Here is a 23,334-nt window from a genome sequence, read left to right as displayed (position 1 = left end):
AGTGTAAGACTGGCTTCTATATGAAACAATGAGTATTAAACAGTGTTTAAATAACAATTCTTACAGTGTTTAAATAGAAACTTCAACGGTGTTTAAATACAAATGCTGATTGTGAGGTCTTTTTTATTGAACTTAAGTTTTCAGGATTAAATATGTTCCACAACATCACCACTTGGGTGGTGTATTGGGCATTATCTTAAGATCATTTTCCATCATGAGCTTTATCCATGTTCTTTTACTTAGACACAACACACATTCACACACATACACATTCACTCAAAATATTGTACAAAAGAACCACTCATTTACCAACCACAAGTTGTTTACATTACCTAATTTTTTCTTTTGATGCAAAAGTAAAGAAAAACTTTGTTCATGTTCCATTACTTTGACACAACACACACGTCCACATACATTCACAGACCAACACTTTAACTCTCAAGTATTGTATGGAAGAACCATTCATTTACAAGCCCCAAGGTGTTTTACATTGCGTGTTTGTTTTGTTGATGAAAAAGTAGAGAAAAAGTAAGAAGTGAAAACCCAAAGTTGACAGAAGTATCCACTTTTTCTTTAAACTCCTCAGTTTTGTTATTCACGTTGGCAACATATTTTTTCCAGTCTTTAAGTAAAATGCTGATTATCAGGTCTTACTGCTGTACCTAAGGAACACTTTAAAGGGCGTGCCAGAGTAATGTAATTGGTAAAAATAATTGTTGAAAAATAATTCTTGGGGAAAAAAATGTGGAAAAGATAATAAAACAACAGCATAATGAATTACATGGTTCTAACTAGTTAATATGTCAGTTGGTTATTGGAATGAAGGCAGTGATCAAACAGACAATTATCTTGTTTTGACTAGTAATGTGTAAAGAAACAATTGGCCAAGCATGAAATTTGCAGGCTTATGTTTGAAATACTGGAGATTGATCTAACCAATATTTATAGCCCAACGTATTTTAAAGCTGTGTAGCTTCAGTTCTAATTGAATTACATGATTAATTTGATGTCAGTGTTAAATTCCATATGTAGATCTGTTGACATGACTGAACCTGTGTTTTAAACTTTTGTACATTTTATTAAATGCCATTTTATCTCATGCTTATTAGATTTGGAATATAACATTGTTATGCACTTATCTTTATGTAGCTAATTACAGTGTGCACATTGTGGCTATAAGGAACTCCATGTTTTAATAGCTAAGTCAATCATACCAAGCTTGGGTCTGTCATGGACTAATGTAGTGGTCATTGTGGATGACCACATCATGACTGAGATTGAATGTGTTATCCCCCTTTTTGCAAGGTGGCAGCAATATATTTATATAAGTATAAAATACAGGATATCCATTACATCAGGTTGAACATAGTTGTCATTTGTTCTTTAATCGACAGTGCACATGCTGTTTTGAGCTCTACACAATGTTTTTTGATATTCAGAACTCTCTCACTAAACATGCATTAACAGAAAGTTGTTTTAAGGTATGAAGGAGAGATTTCTTGGAGAGATGCACTGTATAAAATGTCTGTACCAAATAAACATATAACACATGGACTATCTGTGTAAAAAACGTTTGGCACAAATGATGAATAAATACCACTGTTACTGATGTCGCCTTTATTTAGTTGGCTGATTTAGTTTGGTTTGGCTATTTGGGGTCTCATGCCATTTTTCAGCACATGATAGGCTCGACATGGCGGCCAGTATATTTGAAGGAGGAAGAGCCAGAAAAACCATCAACCCACGTTGGTCAATATAACACTGACATAGGTGAGATCTGAATGATCTGTAAAGGCAAGCATCTAGACTAATCGGGCAGGTGGGGCTCCAGTTGATTTGGGTTTTATGTCTCTCCAACACTTTGGTCAGTTAGAGACAAGACCTCAGGTTGCTGGCAGATCATTATGGTGGCACTCTATGGTTTCATATTTTGCATAGGGTTAGGATTTTAAAGAAAAAGAATTTCCCTGGCTTTCCTCACTGGTTATACTGGCTATTTAAAACATACTTTGTATATCTTAGGTATAATTCAAAAAACCTTTAATTCCCATTTTTTTGGTGTATTATTGATGGGTGTACTATGGATTATAGAGTATACAGCTTGGCTTAGTTCAGATGTGTACCTTTCAAAAATGTGCTAGCTTTGCTTGGTCATTTTCACTTCCTGAACTTCAGAGGTAAATTGTATAAAAAAGAGCCGATAACTTTTTTTGCATTTTATATGTTTGGTAATTCATTCATTGCACTTTCAGAAGGTGGTATTGTCTAGTCTGGCAAATTCATTTTCCCTATTTTAATAGCTGCTATGTATAGTGTACTTTAAACAAATTCAGGCTGATGTTTTAACACAAGGGAGCAGTCATTTTAGTTAGCAGTGTGCTTAAATCATGTAAAATTTCCAAAAGTACAATATCCAAAGAAATATCATCCACATTACATTAATGTAGCATAGAGGTATGCCAACATTCTCTCCATTGTGCATGTTTTAAATGCGAACTACTTCACCTTACATACGTCACTCTCTCAAAAGTACATATTAACTGGTGAGTGCCCCCTATAGGTTTCACACTAATTTTAACTCTTATATATGAAGCCAATTTTATTGTCAGAGGAAACCCAAAGTACTTTTTCAAACACCATATACAGTGTGACCCCGCTATAGCACACTCCTTTATAACATGAATTCAGATATAATGCGGTCATGGCGTGGCTCCCGAAATTTCATATATATGTCTTTTTCTTGTGCACAAAAAAATTCTTAAAATGTACGAAGAAAAAAAAAGTAAAAAGTTGCTGATGAAGAGATCGCCTATGAATAATGCATGACGATCGTGGCTTGGCTCCCAAAATTTTATGTAAATTTTTTTCATATACAAAAATGTATTATTTTTCATACACGAAAAAGTATTTTTTGTTTCTTAAAAGTAAAAAAATGCATAAAAAGTTTATTCTGGGATCACGTAGGTCTTCGCCAATGTCGCAAACTTGGATTGTTTTTCCTTATTGGCTGCAAAACATACCATGTGGCTTTTTCTATTTGTTGACGACATTGTTGGCTGTTTAAACTTTTATATGCAACCATCGGTTTAGAGTGCAGATATTCAGAGGCCCCATGAAAGGAAGCTGCAAACTGGATATAAAATGCACTGAAATTTATCTATTGTTACATAAACAAATTCTTTGCATATAGTGACATACCATCCAAACAGTGCATTGTTATATCATAATCCGCTTATCCTGACATCTGCTATGAGTTCTGTATGTTGTGAAATATCCGCTTTTTTGTTGTTGACATTTCTGGTAACGGAGATCAACTGGACGAGGCATTCTCTCGTAATCCGTATTTCATCAGATTTTTGGCCACTCGCTAGTAATTAATATATTTACAAAGACTGGCATTTGTATGTGGATGGTAAGTAAAATTCCTCTTATTTTCACTCAGAATTAAATTTTTCAGAACACACATTTTCTGTAACAATCCATGTCATCAGAACACCTGTGTCTCTATCGTTCATTGGCCCTTTGTTAATTTTCAGACGCATGCATAGAAGGCAGCATCATGCTGCTACCACAAATGTATTAAAAAAAAGTAATAATATAAAAATTCTTATTGGTTTATTCAGTAGGCATGGAGGGACAGTAACTACAAAAGTTTAAACGATGGCCAAATCCTTTTAAAAATGTATCCAGATAAAACAGTTTGCTGAAATTTCAAAGGAAACAAATTACCTTTGAAGCACTGACTGTTATGAAAACGTACTCAGCAAATTGAAAAAATCCCCATCTCAATCATGCAATACAATTATTTGATGTTGCCGCCACAATAAGAAATGGGCAATCGTTTGGTTCTCCAAAGCTGTTCTTTAGCGACGACTTCAAAAGCGCATGCACCCTTCATCAAAGAAAGCTGACTACAATCTTTCAATAACAGTAAAGAAGTTTTCTTCAAAGAAAATCAGTACCAAACTTAAATAAAAGTGATGGAATCTGATGGATTTTTGCATTTTCCAACGTGACTGGAACACTTAAACCTGTGCTGTGAAAGTTTACTTTTTGTAGGGAAAAAGTTTATGCCAACGGCGGTTTAAAATGCAAACTAACTTTTACCGACTTTGAACGTACTTCAAAGTAAATGTGATTCGTCATTCGTTACCTGATTGTACTATGTTTTTCCACTGAATTCAGACCAATATGACCTGTTACAAAATTAACAATAATTTTAAAGCTGTGTATGGATATTTTCGATGGAATCACTTGCATTGTGGATTCATTGTATATGATGAGGTTCGCAGGTAAGTACACGGCATTGATACTCTATTCATGCTATACATTAGACATTTATATATAAACAGTATTCACGTATATGTACCAATTCATGGTTCTCTAAATAAAGTAAACTATTATATTATGTCTTCTCTCTTTTCACTACAGGTGTATTTCTCATTTAATATGCATTAATTCAAGATAGCAACTGTGCCGATGAAGCACATATTTTACCACCCGCATTTATTGCCACCCCTCCACAATTTTTTTTTCGGGGGGGGGGGGGATCCATTTTCTTCAGCTAACTGACTTGGTTGTATATAACACGGTTTGGTTCATAACACGGTTGGATTCTATGGCTCCCAACTACTGTGTTATAGCTGAGTCCTACTGTACCACCTTGGTAGAACCAATGAATTTCTGCAAGTGAATGGCAACATTTTATGTCTGAGTAGGATACCACTCTGCAATGGAAGTCCAACAATCCTAGAGTACAAGTCTCATGCTAAGTACTAGAAGTGGGAGATCGCATCTGCTACTCCTGGATTCAAAGTCCATAGTATCACTGAAATAAAACAAAATATGCATTGGAATATATGTTCTTGAAGAATTCAGTAGATTTTACGTGCAGTCAGCTGTCATTAAGTCACTTATGTACCCAACCCAACATTAAAATCACTTCCACTTCCCTCTAAACCCTAGGTAGAAATGATGTAAAATAACAAGCTCTTGTAGGGAGCAATGTTTTTCAAGTAAAACAAATCAGATTGGGGGTTGGTTGAATTTGAAAGTGCCTTCCCTACATTTATATATATATTGCTGGGACAATCCTTAGTCATATTTATTAGTTTTAAAGTTTATGTTAATTTTTAAGACTGACATGTATTTAAGTAGTGAAATTGAATTACAGTGTTTACTTAATATAAAATTGTTTCAGTAAGTGATATTGCACGAATGTAAACTGATGCATTTCAACTAGCTATTCTGGTCAAGCACCAGAAGAGTTTATGGGATCACTTATTGCCAATTGTCCATATTTTTTTCTTCTGTCTCTTTCCTAAAGTTTGTTATCATACACATTCTAAACTACTTTCAAGATTGGCATGAAACTTGATATCCACACAAAATATGCACACACACACACACACATGCATGCACATTCATCTCACATTGGTTCCGAATTAAAATAATGCTGCTTGGTTGTCTAATGTATCCATCACAGCAGCCATATTGAAAGGCTTATCTTTTCTCCTCCTGAATCTGTAGTCAAAGAGAGATGCTGCCAGGCCATGTGACTTTAGGTTTCTTGCAAACATGATAAAGAGTCACACAAATGATAAAACCTGGTAAGGAAAGTTTGTGAACGTTATCTGTGCTACCCATGGTTTCTCCTACCCAAAGCGCAGCTTTTTAATTTTCATTTGTTTAAATTAGATTGATCAGATCATTGTGTTTCTTTGCCTTTTCTCCTTGATCTCAATTAATCAAATATTAAAGGAGAATATTATTTGAATACAAGCACCTTTATGATGGAGATCTGTTGGTGCATTGCATCTATAATGGACGTATTCTGATGGAAATATTTCCTAGAGTAGTATAGTAAATTGATCCAAGGATCATTAATTTGGGAAATTCTAATGCACAACAGTAATGTGTCGTGTTGAAACAAAAGATAACTGCTTTCTTTAGGGATGTCATCAAGGCGAAAAGATCATCTGTTAAAGTCCTAATGCTGCCATTATGTGCAAAAGTCATATGTATCAATCATCTGAATAAAACTGAATCTTGAGTTCGAGTCTCGGATTCAGCCAATGTGGATATGTGAGAGAGCTTGCCAGTAGCTTCTCGTGGGTCGGTGGTTCTTTCCGGAGTTTTCCCGGGTTCTTCCTCCACCGTTAATATTGGCCATCATGTATAGCCTATCGTGTGCTGAAAAATGGTGTTAAACCCTACAACAACAACAACTGAATCTTGAAAGAGGATGGTCATAAACATTGTTGGTATTCATTAAAACCAGATAAAATCCAGGTTTCTTCACATCATGAGCCATTTAATTTCTTTCTCAAACTGAGACACCATGCCATTTTTCACTTGAGTACGAATTAATCCGATGTTGATTGGTTATATCTATGGGTCAACCAATTTCAGTTGACAGTAAACGTAAGTAACCAACACCATGTTATGTTTGATTGTCTTCAGTCTAAGTTAAACCCTTCTAAATAGTCCAGCATCCCAGCTGATCATTAATATTCACTCTAGTCTTACCTTTATCTCTATTACATGCATTTTTTTCTCAGATCCATTTTAAAAATCAGGCATGCCTCATCTAATTTCATCTTGAATTTATTTGTGTGCCACATCGAAATGTTGTTATTATTTGATCAGTCAGTAATGGAATTTGTCAAATATATCATATCACTACTTTTGGAGCTGTCCTAAATAATATGAGAATTCCTATTGACTATGTTGCCTGGATTTATTGGCAGCACCTTTTAATTCTGAACTGAATATTTTACAGCACTTAATCCTAATATTTCAAAGAATGGTCTATGTCAGATGGTTTTTCTAGCAAATCATTTCATTCCTTCCCATCTTTAGTTGGATTGGAAGAAAGGTGAAATTTATGATAACACCCTCCCAACCACCCAGCATACGAGTACCCTTATTAGCGTCTTGCTCAGCTAAAAGCTGGTGACTGTGGTATCAAGGGGAGGTAATGGACAAGATTTATTGCCCTTCGTCTATCAATATAGATGATGGGAAAGACAATTTTTCGTCTTTTTATAGGGCTGGATTCATGAGATAGCAGGCAAATATTCCTAATGTAATGTGGTTGGTTATGTATTCTCAGAGAAACAAGATTTACTTAAAAATTTGATTCCATGATTTTTATATCAGTCTCAACAAAATGACTGACTAAATGATTGCTGAAAAAGATGTCAGCTAAATGAGTTCAGCAAAATGAAATTGATGAAACATTTTTGACAGAATAAATTTGATGAAATTATTGTTGATGATATGAGTAGTCACCCCCAAGAAGGTCTGATGGTAGACTGTAAGGCTTTCCTGGTGCAGGTTGGTGCATCACCTTGTCTTCATGATACTGTTTGTTAGATTGAAATTGTCATAAACTAAAAAGAAATGGTCCATACTGTGTTGCATGTTAGACTTAGATTTGTCAGGGGGCTAACCATTCTGTATGTAAGGGAAGTGGTTCTTGGTGTGTATATATATATATATATGTAGACACACACACACACACACACACAGTGTGACCCCACTATAAGACAGTAGCTGGTAGCCATAGATCCCGACCATGTTATAGACCAAATCGTGTTATAAGTAACCAGGTCAGTCAGCTGAAGAAAATAATATATGTACCCAAATAAATTTGCAAGGGGGTTTAGGTAATAAATGTGGGCAGTAAAATACATGCTTCATTGGCACAGTTATCATCTTAAATCAATGCATATTAGATGGGAAATACACCTACAGTGAAAACAGTTGATACAGAACCAGTCCGTAGGTATTTGGCGCTAAAAGTCAAGTCCGATTTATTCTAGTTGATGCATGTGTTAGAGCAAAAATGTGTTTCAAATAATTTCACAGATGGATTAGAAAAAGAAGAAAAACTGATTCAGAGATGAATATATGAATTACACTACAGTGTCCCACTCTAGGGCCCCTTCAAGCCCAATGCAAGCTATGTGTAAAGGATTTTAATATTATTTCTGGTGATAAATTTGATGTGGAGTAACGCTAGCTGTGTACAGGGTATTTTGAAAAATATGTCCATCATATTAAAAAAAAGAAACCTTGAATAAGCTCATTTTACTAACTCCAGTACTAAAGAACTTTTTTTTTTTTACAGCAGAGCTAAATTATGGACACAAATTTTATAAATGTAGAGGTGTTATTTACCGAGTTCTTAATAGAACACAGATTGCCCCTAGCAGCAGAAGACTATATTGGTCCTTTGTTCAAACTGATGTTTCCTGATTCCAAAATTCTGATTGCAGAAAATATGCATGTGCATTAGCAAAATTATCTGATATTGTTTGGTGTTTAGCAGAAGATAATTCACTTAAAACTGCAGAAGCCATGAAAATTGGGCTGTTTAGTATTGCAGCAGACAGGAGTAGTGATTGTGACAAAAAGTTTTACCCAGTCTGTGTAAGAGACGTTGACAACGAAAAGGGCAAAGTCAGAGTGCTCTTCTTTCATTACCAAATTTAACAGTAGATTCCACTGGATAAATCATTTTTGACATGCATAATAATGGTTTGAATAAACATAAGTTGGCAGAACTGTATGGGGTTTTCAGCTGATACTGCATCAGTGATGACTGGAATTCATAAAGGAGTTGCATTCTATATTTTGACAAATGTCTCCATCATTGTTCATATCATATGATGCACCATGCTGCAGGAAAGGCTGCTGATAAATTAGAAGGAGAACTCCTGTAGTATCAAGTTGGCATTCTACCTGACGATGTGCTTCATGCAGACAGAGCTGTTGTGCAATGGTATCTTATTTCCCAGCTAAAATACCCAGTAACTGGAAGATATAAATTTCCTCCTCTTTGTCAGGTTATGTAAGGAATATTGGTTCTTTACCATTCTAATGCAAACTGTGAGTGATTGTTTAGTACTGTTAACAAAAATAAAGCCAAAAATTCAGATCCAGGTTCTGCAGTCCAGTACTTAGTGCTCTGTTGATGTGCAAAACATTCATAGTCTCAGCTGGTGCAAAGTGTTTTGAAATGCAGTATGAGAGACTGTAGATTTTTAAAGCTGAAAGTGCTATATATATAAAAGTGTGAAGCAGTAATTGATATTAAAAGAACAGAGGGGTAAATAAATCATTTTGTACATATGCTCATTAAAACTGTGCTAAATCTGAGCTTGACAGGATTTATAAACTTTAGAAACAAGCAGCACGCATAATTTTAGATGCATCTATTGATTATCCCTCAAAAGCATTATTTACAGAACTCAGATGGTTCACAATATATAACAGGATAGATATTCACAAGGCAGTTCTTTTATATAAACGGCTACATGGAACTGCAGCAGAGTATCTTCAGGACTTATTCAGGCCTTTTTCAACACCATACCAGTTAAGATCAATATCACATGGAAACCTACCACCAAAGCCAAGAACAGAAAAATTTAGAAAGAGCTTCCAGTACTCTGGTACAGTTCTGTGGAACAAGCTTCCACTACATGTAAAATATGCAGAAAATATTAGAGTATTTAAGAAGAGATATCATTAGCATAGATAATGGAATTTAGTATTTTAATACTATATATGTTAAAATAAACAGTAATTATTGCTATCTTCATATAATGTGCATTGTTATACTCTCCTTAAGAGGGCCTCAAGGGAGAATAGTCCTTGACTAACGAGTCACCCTCTATAAATAAAGCATTATTATTAATATTATTATTATTATTATTATGTGGATTACTCTTTTTCTGCTTGGATTACTCCGTGTACTTGGATTACACTTTTTCCTTGCCAGGGGTTGGCATGTATGAAGTTTTTACACAAATCAACCACACTAAACTGCCCACTCTGAATAACGTCAAGTTTTTGTATAATTCCTCTACACTGGTCAGTTTACTATGAGTGATGTCAGGGATTTTACAAATCAGTCACACGGAACATACCATTCTGAATGATGTCAGGGATTTTACAAATCAGTCATGCTGAACAGCCCACTCTGAATGATGTCAGGGTTTTTACAAATCAGTCACACTGAGTAGCCCACTCTGAATGATGTCAGGGTTTTTACAAATCAGTCTCACTGAACAGCCCACTCTGAATGATGTCAGGGTTTTTACAAATCAGTCATGCTAAACAGCCCACTCTGAATGATGTCAGGGTTTTTTACAAATCAGTCATGCTGAACAGCCCACTCTGAATGATGTCAGGGTTTTTACAAATCAGTCACACTGAGCAGCCCACTCTGAATGATGTCAGGGTTTTTACAAATCAGTCACACTGAACAGCCCACTCTGAATGATGTCAGGGATTTTACAAATCAGTCACACTGAACAGCCCACTCTGAATGATGTCAGGGTTTTTACAAATCAGTCATGCTAAACAGCCCACTCTGAATGATGTCAGGGATTTTACAAATCAGTCATGCTGAACAGCCCACTCTGAATGATGTCAGGATTTTTACAAATCAGTCACACTGAGTAGCCCACTCTGAATGATGTCAGGGTTTTTACAAATCAGTCACACTGAGCAGCCCATTCTGAATGATGTCAGGGTTTTTACAAATCAGTCACACTGAGCAGCCCACTCTGAATGATGTCAGGGTTTTTACAAATCAGTCTCACTGAACAGCCCACTCTGAATGATGTCAGGGATTTTACAAATCAGTCACACTGAACAGCCCACTCTGAATGATGTCAGGGTTTTTACAAATCAGTCACACTGAGCAGCCCACTCTGAATGATGTCAGGGTTTTTACAAATCAGTCACACTGAACAGCCCACTCTGAATGATGTCAGGGATTTTACAAATCAGTCACACTGAACAGCCCACTCTGAATGATGTCAGGGATTTTACAAATCAGTCATGCTGAACAGCCCACTCTGAATGATGTCAGGGTTTTTACAAATCAGTCACACTGAACAGCCCACTCTGAATGATGTCAGGGTTTTTACAAATCAGTCACACTGAGCAGCCCACTCTGAATGATGTCAGGGATTTTACAAATCAGTCACACTGAACAGCCCACTCTGAATGATGTCAGGGTTTTTACAAATCAGTCACACTAAACAGCCCACTCTGAATGATGATAAAAAGGACAAGATAGCAAGAAGCATACAGCAGAATTTAAACTGAGTACATGTAAATGCATGTATATAACAATGTTTATCAATCATAAAGGAGTGGATTAATCACCCAATGAATAAATTTGATGATCTTTTTTTTTCTTTCTACTGTGTCCACTACTATGATTATTATTATTAGAGAAATATGTTAGCTTATGTACGCTTATGTTCCATTCAAACTGTACAGTTATTTTTATAATTCCTAAAAATACAGGAAAGTTTACGTTGTGTTATGGTTCATACACACTGTACATTTGTTTTTATTATTGCTACAAAAATATTGGAAAGTTCATGTGTTCAATGAATGCTGTGCAGTAGATATTTTGATGCATATTCTATATATTGTACAGCATGCTGAGTGTTGTGTAACATCTTCTTTACAATCTCTAACTATAAGCCATTTTATATGAAAATATTGGTTTAAAATGTGCTCTGAATGCAACATTTGGGTGTCCTATCCTCAGGGAAAAGATCATGGGTTGATGTTTTAAATTGTTGTCACACTTTCCTTTTTACTTATCTTGCAACAAATTAAAGTACACTTGTGTAAACTCACCATGATAAATGGAGGGAAAAAAAATGAAATAAAAATAACAAACTTTGAATGCACAGTATGTATTTTGTACCTGTTATTATAGTATCATCATGTATCCATAGTTCTTGAGAATCATCATTTATGTTGACTTTTTGCATGTTTGTAATGCATTTATGTTAAACTTCAAGCTTTATTCTGTACTGTCAGACTGTTACTGTATATACTCACTTATGTGTCAAGTCGAACTGCAAACTGCATAGACACAGATGTTCCATCACATAATGTGCTGGCAGATCTTGATTTGTGCAGTTTGAGTAATCATTAGAACAAAACAACATTGACCCTTATCTACATATACATTATGCTATGGCAGATCAGGATTTGTGTTGCCAGAAGTTTTAACGGAGGTAATAAGCGAGTATAAATGGTACTTGAAGAGATTAGACACCTTACGTAAACTTCAGGCTTCATCTGTTACTGTTACTTAAATTTTTTTAACATTAATGTTCAAGTCCAAGCTTCATTTTGTACTTTTACATAAAGAGATCTAACACCTATGTTAGACTGACAGCTTTTTTCTGTACTGTTACTTAAATTTAGCACCTATTTTAAGCTTCAAGCTTCATTCTGTATTGTTACTTGAACAGATTTACAAACCAAGTTGCTACTGACTTTGTTCTAAGTGACCTTCCTATAGATAAAAGTGAACGAATTTTAACTCGGTTCAAGTCAATGTTTATTTATGTGTAACTTGACCTGACATAATTTTGCAAATAAATGGAAGGCAAGAAATGTTCAACAAATTATAATTTTTATTATTATTATTATTACAGCAATTATGTTGTTTTATTATTCTTAATAATATTAGTTTACATAAAATATTAAAAATATACCCTTTCATTTTAATGGCTCTAGTTACACCGAGCAAAAGTGACAGATGTAAGGAAAACCACTCATTCTCTGATCCTGACTAGGAAAAAATGGTTGCATTCACTATAACTACCAACTTGTCACTGAGAATTTTATATGTGTGCATTTTCTACAATTTACATTGGGACACCCTGTGACTGCACTGTCTCAGGCGCTTACCTATACTGATCACTGCCATCTCACCTCTGTCCACATGGGTTTGAATCTAAGCCTGAGCCAATGTTGGCATGTGAGAAAGCTTGCCAGTATCTTCAGTAAGTTGGTTCTCCTTGGATTTTCCCAGGTTCCACCTCTGCCATATGTACTGGCCAGCATGTATAGCCTACCAGAAATGTCAACAACGAAAAAAGCGGATATCTCACAACATACAGTACTCATGCTCGATGTCGACATCTGCATATTATGATATAATGATGCACTGTTAAGATGGTTTGTCAATATGGACAAAGAAATTGTTTATTTAACAAGAGATAAATTTCAGTGCATTTTATATCAAGTTTGCAGCTTTCTTTAATGGGGCCTCTGAATTTCTCCACTCCAAACCAATGGTTGTATATAAACATTTAAACAGCCAACAGTGTCGCTAATTAAAAAAAATTCGCCAGATGGTATGTTTTGCCGCCAGTAAGGAAAATAAAATCACAGTTTGTGACATTGGTGAAGCCTGATGCAATCCCAGAATAAACTTTTTACATGTTATTTTTCGTACTTTTAAGAGGAAAATATTTTTTTGTGTACAAGAAAAATACATACAAAATTTCAGGAGACATGCCACAGTCATCTTGTATTATTCATGTGTGATCTCTTTCCCAAAATGATAATAAACTTTTTACCTGTTTTTCGTACTTTTAAGAAAACTACATGTATATAAAATTTCAGAAGCCATGCCATGACTGTGTTATATCCGAATTTGTGTTATAACGGAGCGTGCTATAGTGGGGTCACACTGTATATTCAAAACTGTATCAATTGTAGGAAAGTGATTTTTTTTCTTCAGAGTTCAAAATGTTCAAGAGCTTGATCCAGTTAGCAACAGAAGTATATGTTTGATTAATAGGGGACCTTCATGCGAAATGGTTGTGGTTATCTTGAACAAGTTTTGTCACAGGGACTTTCCTATCAGATTAAAAAATGAAGACAATAAAGATCATCAGCATTATGTGAAAAACTGGTAGATTTCAGTAGATTGTTCAAGTTTTTTTTCTCACATTGGTGTATTGTATATTTACTGCAAATTACACACTTTAATTTCTATGAAATAAGCCCATTAAAATTGATTCCATTCATTTACCAGGAGGAGAATTACTTCCTTGCCCCATTCATGCTTCAGCAGAAAACACCGGAAGAGGTCATCTGCCCCAAACCAAATGATCAGATGGAGAGTTCTCCAGTCCTGTGCTATGTCTTCACAGGGAAATTCCTACCCAGTCCGATCTTTCATAGACTCATTGCTGCCTGTATTGCTCACTGGCCAATAGCCACAAAGAAGAAAGAGGCTGTGCAAGAGAATCTGATCTTTTGTGGCTGCTGTGTTTTTGAGCTTGACCAGAATCACAAACTGATCCTGTACTTTAGAGAGTACATTATCTTTTTGAGAGTCACAAAAATGGGAATCAAGGTCAAGACTCCATCTTCAAAGCTGTGCATGGGGGTAAGAGAGTTCATCACTACCAACCTCAATAACATCATTGGATACCTGGGTCAGAGTCTGAAGTTTGAGTACTGTATACAGTGTCCTGAATCCAGTGGTGTCAGTATCGACAGCCTGATTCCTGTAGCCCTTCTCAAAGACAATGCGGAAGTACACTGTGATTTACATGATCACATGATTGAGTCATGCAAAGTTTTGGGCTTCTGGTTTGAAGATCAGGTGAGTACGAGCAAATTAGATGTTAAGTTTAATAAGAGATTTTATTTAACACTTGGAAATACAATGCATTATGTTCTTTAAGTTGAAACCAATTTTTTTGTTCAATATTTTTTTGTTATTTTGCTTTTCAACTGGTCCTAAACAAGATGGAGCTTGTTGGATGATCTTTTTTGTGTCAACTGACAACCGTCTCTTGGTTATTGCTAGTCTTGGAAAGTCACACATGGGGTTTTCACAGAATACTTCAGGTATCTAGTTGGTCCTAAATGAAAATGGTATCAATCCGATGTCCAATATGGCCATTACAGTGGCTAGCTTCAAATCTTGCTATTGCCAGTCATCGTGATTGGATGATCATATAGGCTTCTAACTGGAAATGTTGCTTCCTTGCTCTGGATAATTCATAATTATTAGGAATTTCCCAGACTTGCAGCATAAATGTCTTAAAGGGTTAAACACTTTTGGCAATATCGCACTGCCTTCATTAGTACTAATGTTAAACATTTGGCTAGAGTATTCAGACAACATGGGAGTAATTTTTATCACAAGCCATACAACTATTTAAGAAAACAATTTATACATGTGAAGGGCAAAGCAAACAAAATTTGAAAAAAGTGGCAAGGTTTATCATGTCAAACTGTACTGAATGTGAGAATGACTACATTTGTGAAACAGTGTAAGAAACAAAGATTAAGGAACACATCAGTAGAGATTCATCTGTCATACATGGACATTGCAGCAATATGGGACATTCCAGTGTCCCCAATCAGCCTATGGTCATCACATCTGGGGACAGCACATGGAAAGGAAGTGATTGAAATACAACAGTGGAAGCCAATACTAAACAAGGACTTGGGGCTTGAATTACTACCCATCTTTACCAGTCTTCTCGTTATCATGTGATCATTATAAGTCACATGATCAATGCTGATGAAGGCAGTGTGATATTGTCCAAAAATTTGAACTTTTACAATATTTATGCTCCAAGTATTGGAAATTACTAATAATCATATTGGTTTTCACTAAAAGACTTCTTCATACATGTGACAGAACCAGGCTCTCAAAACAGTAGAGTTACAAATTTTGATCAGTATATTGACTTATAAACCAGTAGATTTTTATAAATATAAACTTGACATTTTTCAAAGGGACTATGAAACAAATAAGTGCAATGTTTGGCCATAATATGTATTCTTTTAATAGTATATAACAGCAAGTTTTGAATATAAATTGGATTTTGTTTCTGATGTAGCTATAGGCAATACGAGTCAGTACCAGTATATTGTCAATTAATGAATATGCAGGATTGCTTATGTTATAGTTCACTGTAAAGCTTTTTAATAGCATCCAATTTAATTTTTAATTTCCTTCACAAAATTACTGTTTGGTGACCACTGATGGCATTCACTGTGGTTATCATGTTTCACACTTAGCATACTCTCAGTAGTTCTCTGGTCCAGATTTCCCCATGAATCACTTTGTATTTAGCGGTGAATTTTTCAGTCATTGGAGCATCAGCTCGTTCGAGGGAGTTTTGTTTAAACTTGTGTTGATCTTCAAAGATTACCATTGATTTTACATCTACACTACATTTCATCTACTTCAAGATATAGGGTTTTTGTTTTAAATTGTAAACTAGGACATAACAGTCTTTAAAATCATCTCTGATGTAATTTTGCATAGAATATTATTAAGATTGAGTAAGGGTTTGATACATAATGCAACAAATATCAAATGTAAGTAAAAGTTGGGTTTGTTTTAATTTCAGGAACAATCTGGAGATGGTGATCCTTGTAAGTATATTACATTTTCTATTTCATAATAAGAAACTAGTATGACTAGGGTAAGTTTTTGGTCAGGGTCATCTGTTTTTGTCTCACCTGCAGTTAATATTATAATAAGCTTGAAAACAAAATAGCTTAAAGATGTCTTAGCCCTACTAAACCAAAATAGTGTTCTGCATCCCTGATAAATAAAGCAGATGAAGAGATAGTAAATGAGGAGAATTTTAATTAGATGCATTGATGTTAAGATTGTCTACATACAGTCATAAATATTTGTTTTCTTTAGGTGTATTGGTCATATGTCAGAAGAGTTAATTGGTTGTTGTCTGGTGTCTGTCATCAAACATACATCCATCTCTTAGCATAAGTTTGTTTTCATTTCTGTTAAACTATTAGGAGTATTGCCATAACTGTTTCATGTCAAAGTCTAGTAGGTCATACATGAAACTAGTGAAGCTCTGACATCCACTATGGCCACCATAATCAGCCACATTGAAGGTCTTTTTATTGCTACACTATCTGAATGGATAGTCTTAACAACCTGGAGGTTTCAGTAAAAGACTAATTATGATGCCCAGTGGTTCCTAAATTAAACAGATGATGATTAAACAACTAATTTGGCTGCCATTGAAGTCAGCTTGAAAATATTTTTATAGCTACTTCTTCTCACATGAAAGTCCTGTGAATGGAAGACTTATTATGATGTCTAGTTGGTCCCAAATGGATATAATTCCTCTCGGACATCCAATATGGTCACTGTGTTGGTCATCTTGTGAATCTTTTGATCTCTACTCCTCGATAGAAAATTATATCAAAATAGTGCCAGTCTGACTTCACAATATGGCTGCTGCAACGAACATATTGAAAGTCTTGTCACATTGCCTAATTTGAAAATCTTATCAATCAAAAATATTAGATATGGTATTAGACAGCGAAAAGTTGAAATGAATAGCCTTTTCTTGAATTCCTTTAAATGTGTAAGTTTTGGATAGTCGAGCATCAGTCCCTTCAAAGAGCTTTTATTTTGTATTGATTTTGTTTATGGATATATTTGCAGCATGAAAAGCAAAAACAATTGTTTGTCTTTATTTCTAAAAACTAAACTACTTATCACATTCCTAAATATCTGGAAGCAAGTTTAATATCATTGGTGAATTTTTAGTATTGCCTTATTAAAACTCATTGAGTATTTTTAATTTATATGCGTATCTGTAGTATGCATTATTACCATTCATTGCCAGAGAAATTATTTTAGTTTTTTGTACAAAAGGTACACAACATGCTTTTCATGTTAAACAACTTTAATTACAAAGAGTAAGGAAACCCATTATTTTCAAAAAGCATATAAAGAAATTGGAATTCATGCTGCATCTGTAAACTTAATATTTAAAGGTCTTGTATGTCATTGGTTTTGAACAAGGTAATATGCATAGTAATTGTTCATTCATTATTTGGATTTTTTTTATTATCAGGCTGTACTAAAATAGGTACATGTGTACTGATCTTCCTGATAAAAGAGTCTTTTCAGTATTACCAGTATTTTCCTTTGAAAAGACAACTGTTCATAGGAAACAATATCATGATTATCCCAAGGACATTTTTCAGTTGGTATTTTGCCTAAATTGTCAGGTATGTTCATACAAAAGTCAAGTCTTACAGGCTGAATCCAGCCATAATAAGTGGCGAAAGATTGCAGCATGTGAAACATTCACAAGTTGAACAAGATAGGGCTTATAGATGTTGACTATTTACATAGAAGTAGCTGTCATCTATAAGTCAAACATGCAGAGATGGGGGAAAGGTCAAGTTTAGAATTGTTTCAGTTAAACAGCATGGTTTCAGTCATTGCACACCGTATGTTGATGTATTTTTTTGTACCCTTTAATTTTTCATACACAATCCAGTAATCAAAATAATAATTACTTAAAAGTATCATAAGTTTTTGTACATATCACTTTGTATTTTTCAAAAAATCCAATAAATTATCGGACATACAAATTTTACTAAGAAGATTTACGTTTGCAAAAAATATCGAAAATTCCGTATTGCCATATTTTAAAATAAAAATTACTAATTAATTGTTGGTGAGAAAATATAATGATTGATGAATAAGCATGGGTGCCTGCAGCAGAGGTCACATGACCCCCCCCCCCCAGAAATCATACTGCAAATATATATATAATTTCCGACAAGTTTAATTATGCAAATGAAGCTGAAAATATGTCACAAGAATCTGTTCAAAACACTTAGTAAATATTAGCTTTAGTTTCAGACTGCTTACTATACTAACTCTCCCGGCCGTGACTGACTGACTCCATCCCTGCAAAAAATCTTGTGGGCACCCATGTGCATAAGCTCTCTTATTATCATTGCAATATCTGCTGGTGTTAACAAATGGACAGAGGACTTCACAGAACATACCTTTAAATATTATTATTAATTAGTTCTCCTAATTAAGTCAGTCACCATAACAAAATACCATGTGCATTTTAAAAAGATTTTCTTATCCAACAAAAGTTACATCTCAGTACATGCTAATTGGTCTGTTTTCTGTTTTGTTCAGTCTTATTGTTTCATTATAGTCATAAAAACATAAAATATAAAAACCTTGTCATTTTCCATCATAAATTTGAAAGTCACAGACAACATTAAATCGATATATATATATATATATATATATATATATATAATCTTATAAGTGCTTGTTCTGTTTTGACATGGATATAATTAACATTTTATTCTACAATATACCCCACTATTATCTTTACTGGTGAGTTCGAATAGCAAGTAATGTATGATCGCTTGTTGTTATAATATCTGATGTATGGACAATAGCACATTGACAAATTTTCATTTCCCTAAAGAGATCCTTATTTCCCTACTGGCAGCCTCGCTGATTTTACCTCTTCTGTCAATTCTTGCCTTCAATCTGGTTTCAACTGGAATAATCAAAGTGCTAAGCATGTTTAATTATTATGTAAATAACACTGGATAGCCCCGTGGTTGTTGTGATAATGTACATCATAATTAAAACAAGAATGAATTGTTGATTTAGCAGTGTTTATTGATAATGGAATATATTAGGTCCGTAATACACGAGGATTATCACAATCATCAGGTAACAGTCTTTTTTCTCTTTGCAAAAGCTACAAATAAAACCCACCCTGAATAAATACGGCCATCTTAATCATTTTGCCATCATTACACAACATAACAGCTACATATACTCTAAATGAAGACGAGCTTGCACACTGAGGCATAATCCTCTCTATCTCTCTTTCTCTTCATTCACTAATAACAACAAAAATCTTTTTGAGTCCTTTTATTTTTATTGTAATTAGATTCTTGAGTTGAGATCAGAACGAGACAGAAAATATATGTTTACTTTGCACGTTTGTACCGTTAGGTTGTCGAGTAGAACTTGTTCAAGTATAATCCCTTTATTTTTCATGCATGGTCAGTACCACAAATGATAATTATTTATTTTACATATAATTTTTCATACATTGAAATTAATAATTATTATTTTGTGTACAAAAATATACATGAACTACGTTACTGTGTGCATGTTTAGAAGTTCTGGGTCATGTTATACATTACATCGTTATGTTCATATTGTATATTTAAGTACTAATGTGAACGTTGCCAGGCCTGCTTGACCCCCCCCCCCATATGTCACCTCCAATATACAGACTTTTAATAGACTTTATACTTTAAGAAATTTAATGTACTAAGAAGTTGGTATTTACTGTGACATCAAAACAGAGCTTAGCACTGAAAAAAGGATGAAGGATGAATTACCATATATCAAATGAATTAGACCAATCTCAATCTCTATAATCAATAAAAGTAATATTGTGTGCTATTTACAGTCAAAAACAGTTTCATATAAGCTGATGACTATATGTAAAGCCTTGTATATTCTCATTGCTTTATACTGCATATGCCAACACCCTCTTTACAACAACCAGCACTCCAGGATGAGTGTAGACATGGGTTATAATGTATATTCCAACACTCACTTCATCTCCATCCCTTTCCCTGTTCACTGCAGACATGAGTGATAATGCAAAATCCATGTATTGCAAACTCCAGCACCCTCTTTCTCCTCTCATCAGTCCATGCTCACTGCAAACATGGGTATTAGTACAGAATGATTATTCATTTCTTCCCACTATGACTGCAAATATCAATTTAGTAAGAAAATATTTGCCAGTTGTCTTTGTACTTATAACATTTGATCCCAGGGGTTTGAAACTAAGGATGGTAGCCACTCCATGGTTACTCAGAAGAAACCATAACTTAACTGTTTTGTGAATCCCATTCATCAGTTCAGGAAATTTGGAAATGGACAGAATTTATCCCATGCCCAACTAGTTTATTGTGTTTTCATAGCTCAGGTCACATGAAGACCTGATATGAGACCAAACAGTCAGAAGAAAAGATACTAAGTTAGTGTGACATGATATTATGAATGACATTTTATTGGTTTATTAGCGATGCAGATTTATATAAGTCAGCAGAAAGTTTAAATTTGCTTGTTTCCTACTGTCATGCTATTACTCAGTAATGAGTCACTATCAGACCAGTCGTAATGGATCACTTACAAACAATAGAATCCATTTATTATGATATATTTTCAATGAATTTACTCAAAATATTAACACAACTTGAATACTTTTTAATACGATCTTTCAATGTTAATCACAACATTGAAAGATGATTCTACTTGTGGGCCACTAACACAACTCCACAAAGATATGACTAACTTTGATAAACATCGGCATCTGGCAACAATATCATCACTTCCCCCCCCCCATAATATATATGTTGTCCCTCCTTCAGTTCTGGAAGTAAATCAGTTTGGAGTTATATAACTTTGAAATCATCCTAGTCAATTCCTTCTCATTTAACACATTGGCCGCTACTGTAGAGTTGGTAATAGTATTTCAAATCAATATGGAAAAATAATTGAAAAATGTTTCCATCAATTTTCCATTTAAGCCATTGTCATTTCCACACATTTTTCAAACCATTATTCAAACTCTGTCTGTGTCGCTGGAAAATTTTGAATTGCCATGATATCAAGCATTGCTCATTCCCATCAGCTTCCATCATTAGAAGATTCACTGGGCTAGTACAAAATTTGACCAGTCAGAAACCTCTTGACAGCGATCACCTATGTAATATACAGTACAAATATTATTATAAGGATTGTTGCAGAATGGGACTGGATTGACCATTTTTTGAAAGCAGTTTTGGAGATGATATAAAATAGTCCATATCAAGGAAAATCAGACTCAGGTCAGGAGAAAAGCGGAATTAAAATGGAAAGCAATCTTGTCATGTGAGGGCCATTAAATCCAATCAAGCTAAACAAAAATGAAGGAAAAATGACAGGACAGTCTTCATGCACAGGAAAGGAACATATTAATCTAAAAAAACAATCAGCTTATTAATGCTTATAAAACGAGAACCATTGTCTTTTAAAGATTTTGATTCCAGTTACAGAATGAAGCATGAAGAGAGATGAATATTGAAATGTTATGTAAATACTGAACTATGGCCATTTCCTCCTCCCCCCCTTTTCTTCTACTCCCCCTTATCTTTGTGACAAGGAGAACAAAATTCCCCCTTGTGATAAATTCCTGGGAGCATCTCTCTATATGTTGTGCAGTAATTTAAAGGAAATGATACATTTTTTCACCATAAACTTCTCTAAGAAAGAGAAAGCCATTCTATTTTGACCATATAGTTATTTCTAGAACTGGATTGACTGTAAGATTGACCAAGTAATTATAAATATAAAACAAATAGTTTGACTATTCATAATTTCTCATTAAATCCTTGTTTCATAAACAGATGAAGTGGCCCGAAAGGGAGTTATTGATGTGCATTTGAGGTATGATCCACAGGATTAATGTCGAAGCTGTGATTGGTCCCCCAGTATTTGTTACATGTGTGTTAGTTATAAAATCTTTGTTTTGGTTTACTCATTCCCCATATGCTGACCAAAAGGACCAGGATAAATTTATAAATGTATACAGTATTGAATGAATCTCTTGAAGACAGTGATATCTAGGTAGAAGGACCAGGATAAATTTATAAATGTATACAGTAATGAATGAATCTCTTGAAGACAGTGATATCTAGGTAAAAGGACCACGATAAATTTATAAAAGTATACAGTAATGAATGAATCTCTTGAAGACGGTGATATCTAGGTAAAAGGACCAGGATAAATTTATAAATGTATACAGCAATGAATGAATTTCTTGAAGACGGTGATATCTAAGTAAGTCAAATTTTTTTATAAAGCATAATGAAAAGGTGTGTGCTGGTTGCAGTCTTCAAGGATATACTCAAAGGAGTCTTACATTTTATCAATAAAATAGGAGGAAAATGTTTGACAACATGAAATAAATCTATCAGTACTATTTGTAGTTACATCTGTCTTAATAGTACAGATAAGTTTATTTTGTCTTCTCACCAATTTTTATATTTGTATTTATAAAACATCACACTCCTGTGTATGTACTATAGGTCATGAACGTGGATAACAGTTAGTATATATCTCTTATAATATGATCATTTTTTCTTTGTTAACTTTACATTGTCAGAATTGTGCATTATTTCTCTATACTGTACAGCACACATCTAAAAATGGAATCGTGTATTGGGAACTACATACTAAACAATGTACGCACATATAACAGATGCTGTAGATTTTGGTTTATTAGATTTTTTGTTGATGAACCAAATAAGCTATTGTGTCCATGTGTTAGTAGAGATGATATAGTTAACAATGTGGACAAGTTCATCAAGTCACAAAAGACACTTTCAGACAAACAAATGAACATGATATTTGCAAATTCCACAACAATCATGAGAGATGCAGTATTGAAAATATTCTGATCATTTCATCAGTTATTTAAGGTAAATGTTCATAATTTTTTGCAAATAGAGTTGCACAGACTATGACCAGTGCTATCTAGGATCTATAAAATAGCATAGAAAAGTATATTGAAGTCAAGGGATGTCACATATCTATCAGAAATGTACCATTTTACAAATCAGTCAATGGTCTTGGAGTTATTCCTT

The 23,334-nt window shown here is 34.4% G+C and overlaps 1 protein-coding gene across 1 annotated transcript in view; it reads left to right on the top strand.

Annotated features, from left to right (window-relative positions):
• Window positions 1-23,334, top strand: part of LOC149788757 (uncharacterized) — a 144,660-nt gene that overhangs the window by 83,463 nt on the left and 37,863 nt on the right. The window contains exons 10-11 of the mRNA XM_089973548.1: window positions 13,874-14,449; window positions 16,218-16,242. Of these exons, the coding sequence (XP_089829674.1) occupies window positions 13,874-14,449; window positions 16,218-16,242 (601 nt within the window). The remainder of the gene's footprint in view (window positions 1-13,873; window positions 14,450-16,217; window positions 16,243-23,334) is intronic.

Source organism: Sinohyriopsis cumingii, chromosome 11 (assembly GCF_028554795.1).
Source record: "Sinohyriopsis cumingii isolate HCF-2022 chromosome 11, ASM2855479v2, whole genome shotgun sequence".
In the NCBI taxonomy this organism is placed as follows: Eukaryota; Metazoa; Mollusca; class Bivalvia; order Unionida; family Unionidae; genus Sinohyriopsis; species Sinohyriopsis cumingii.
Note: the sequence above shows the minus strand (reverse complement) of the source record. Positions and strands in the feature narration are given on the sequence as shown.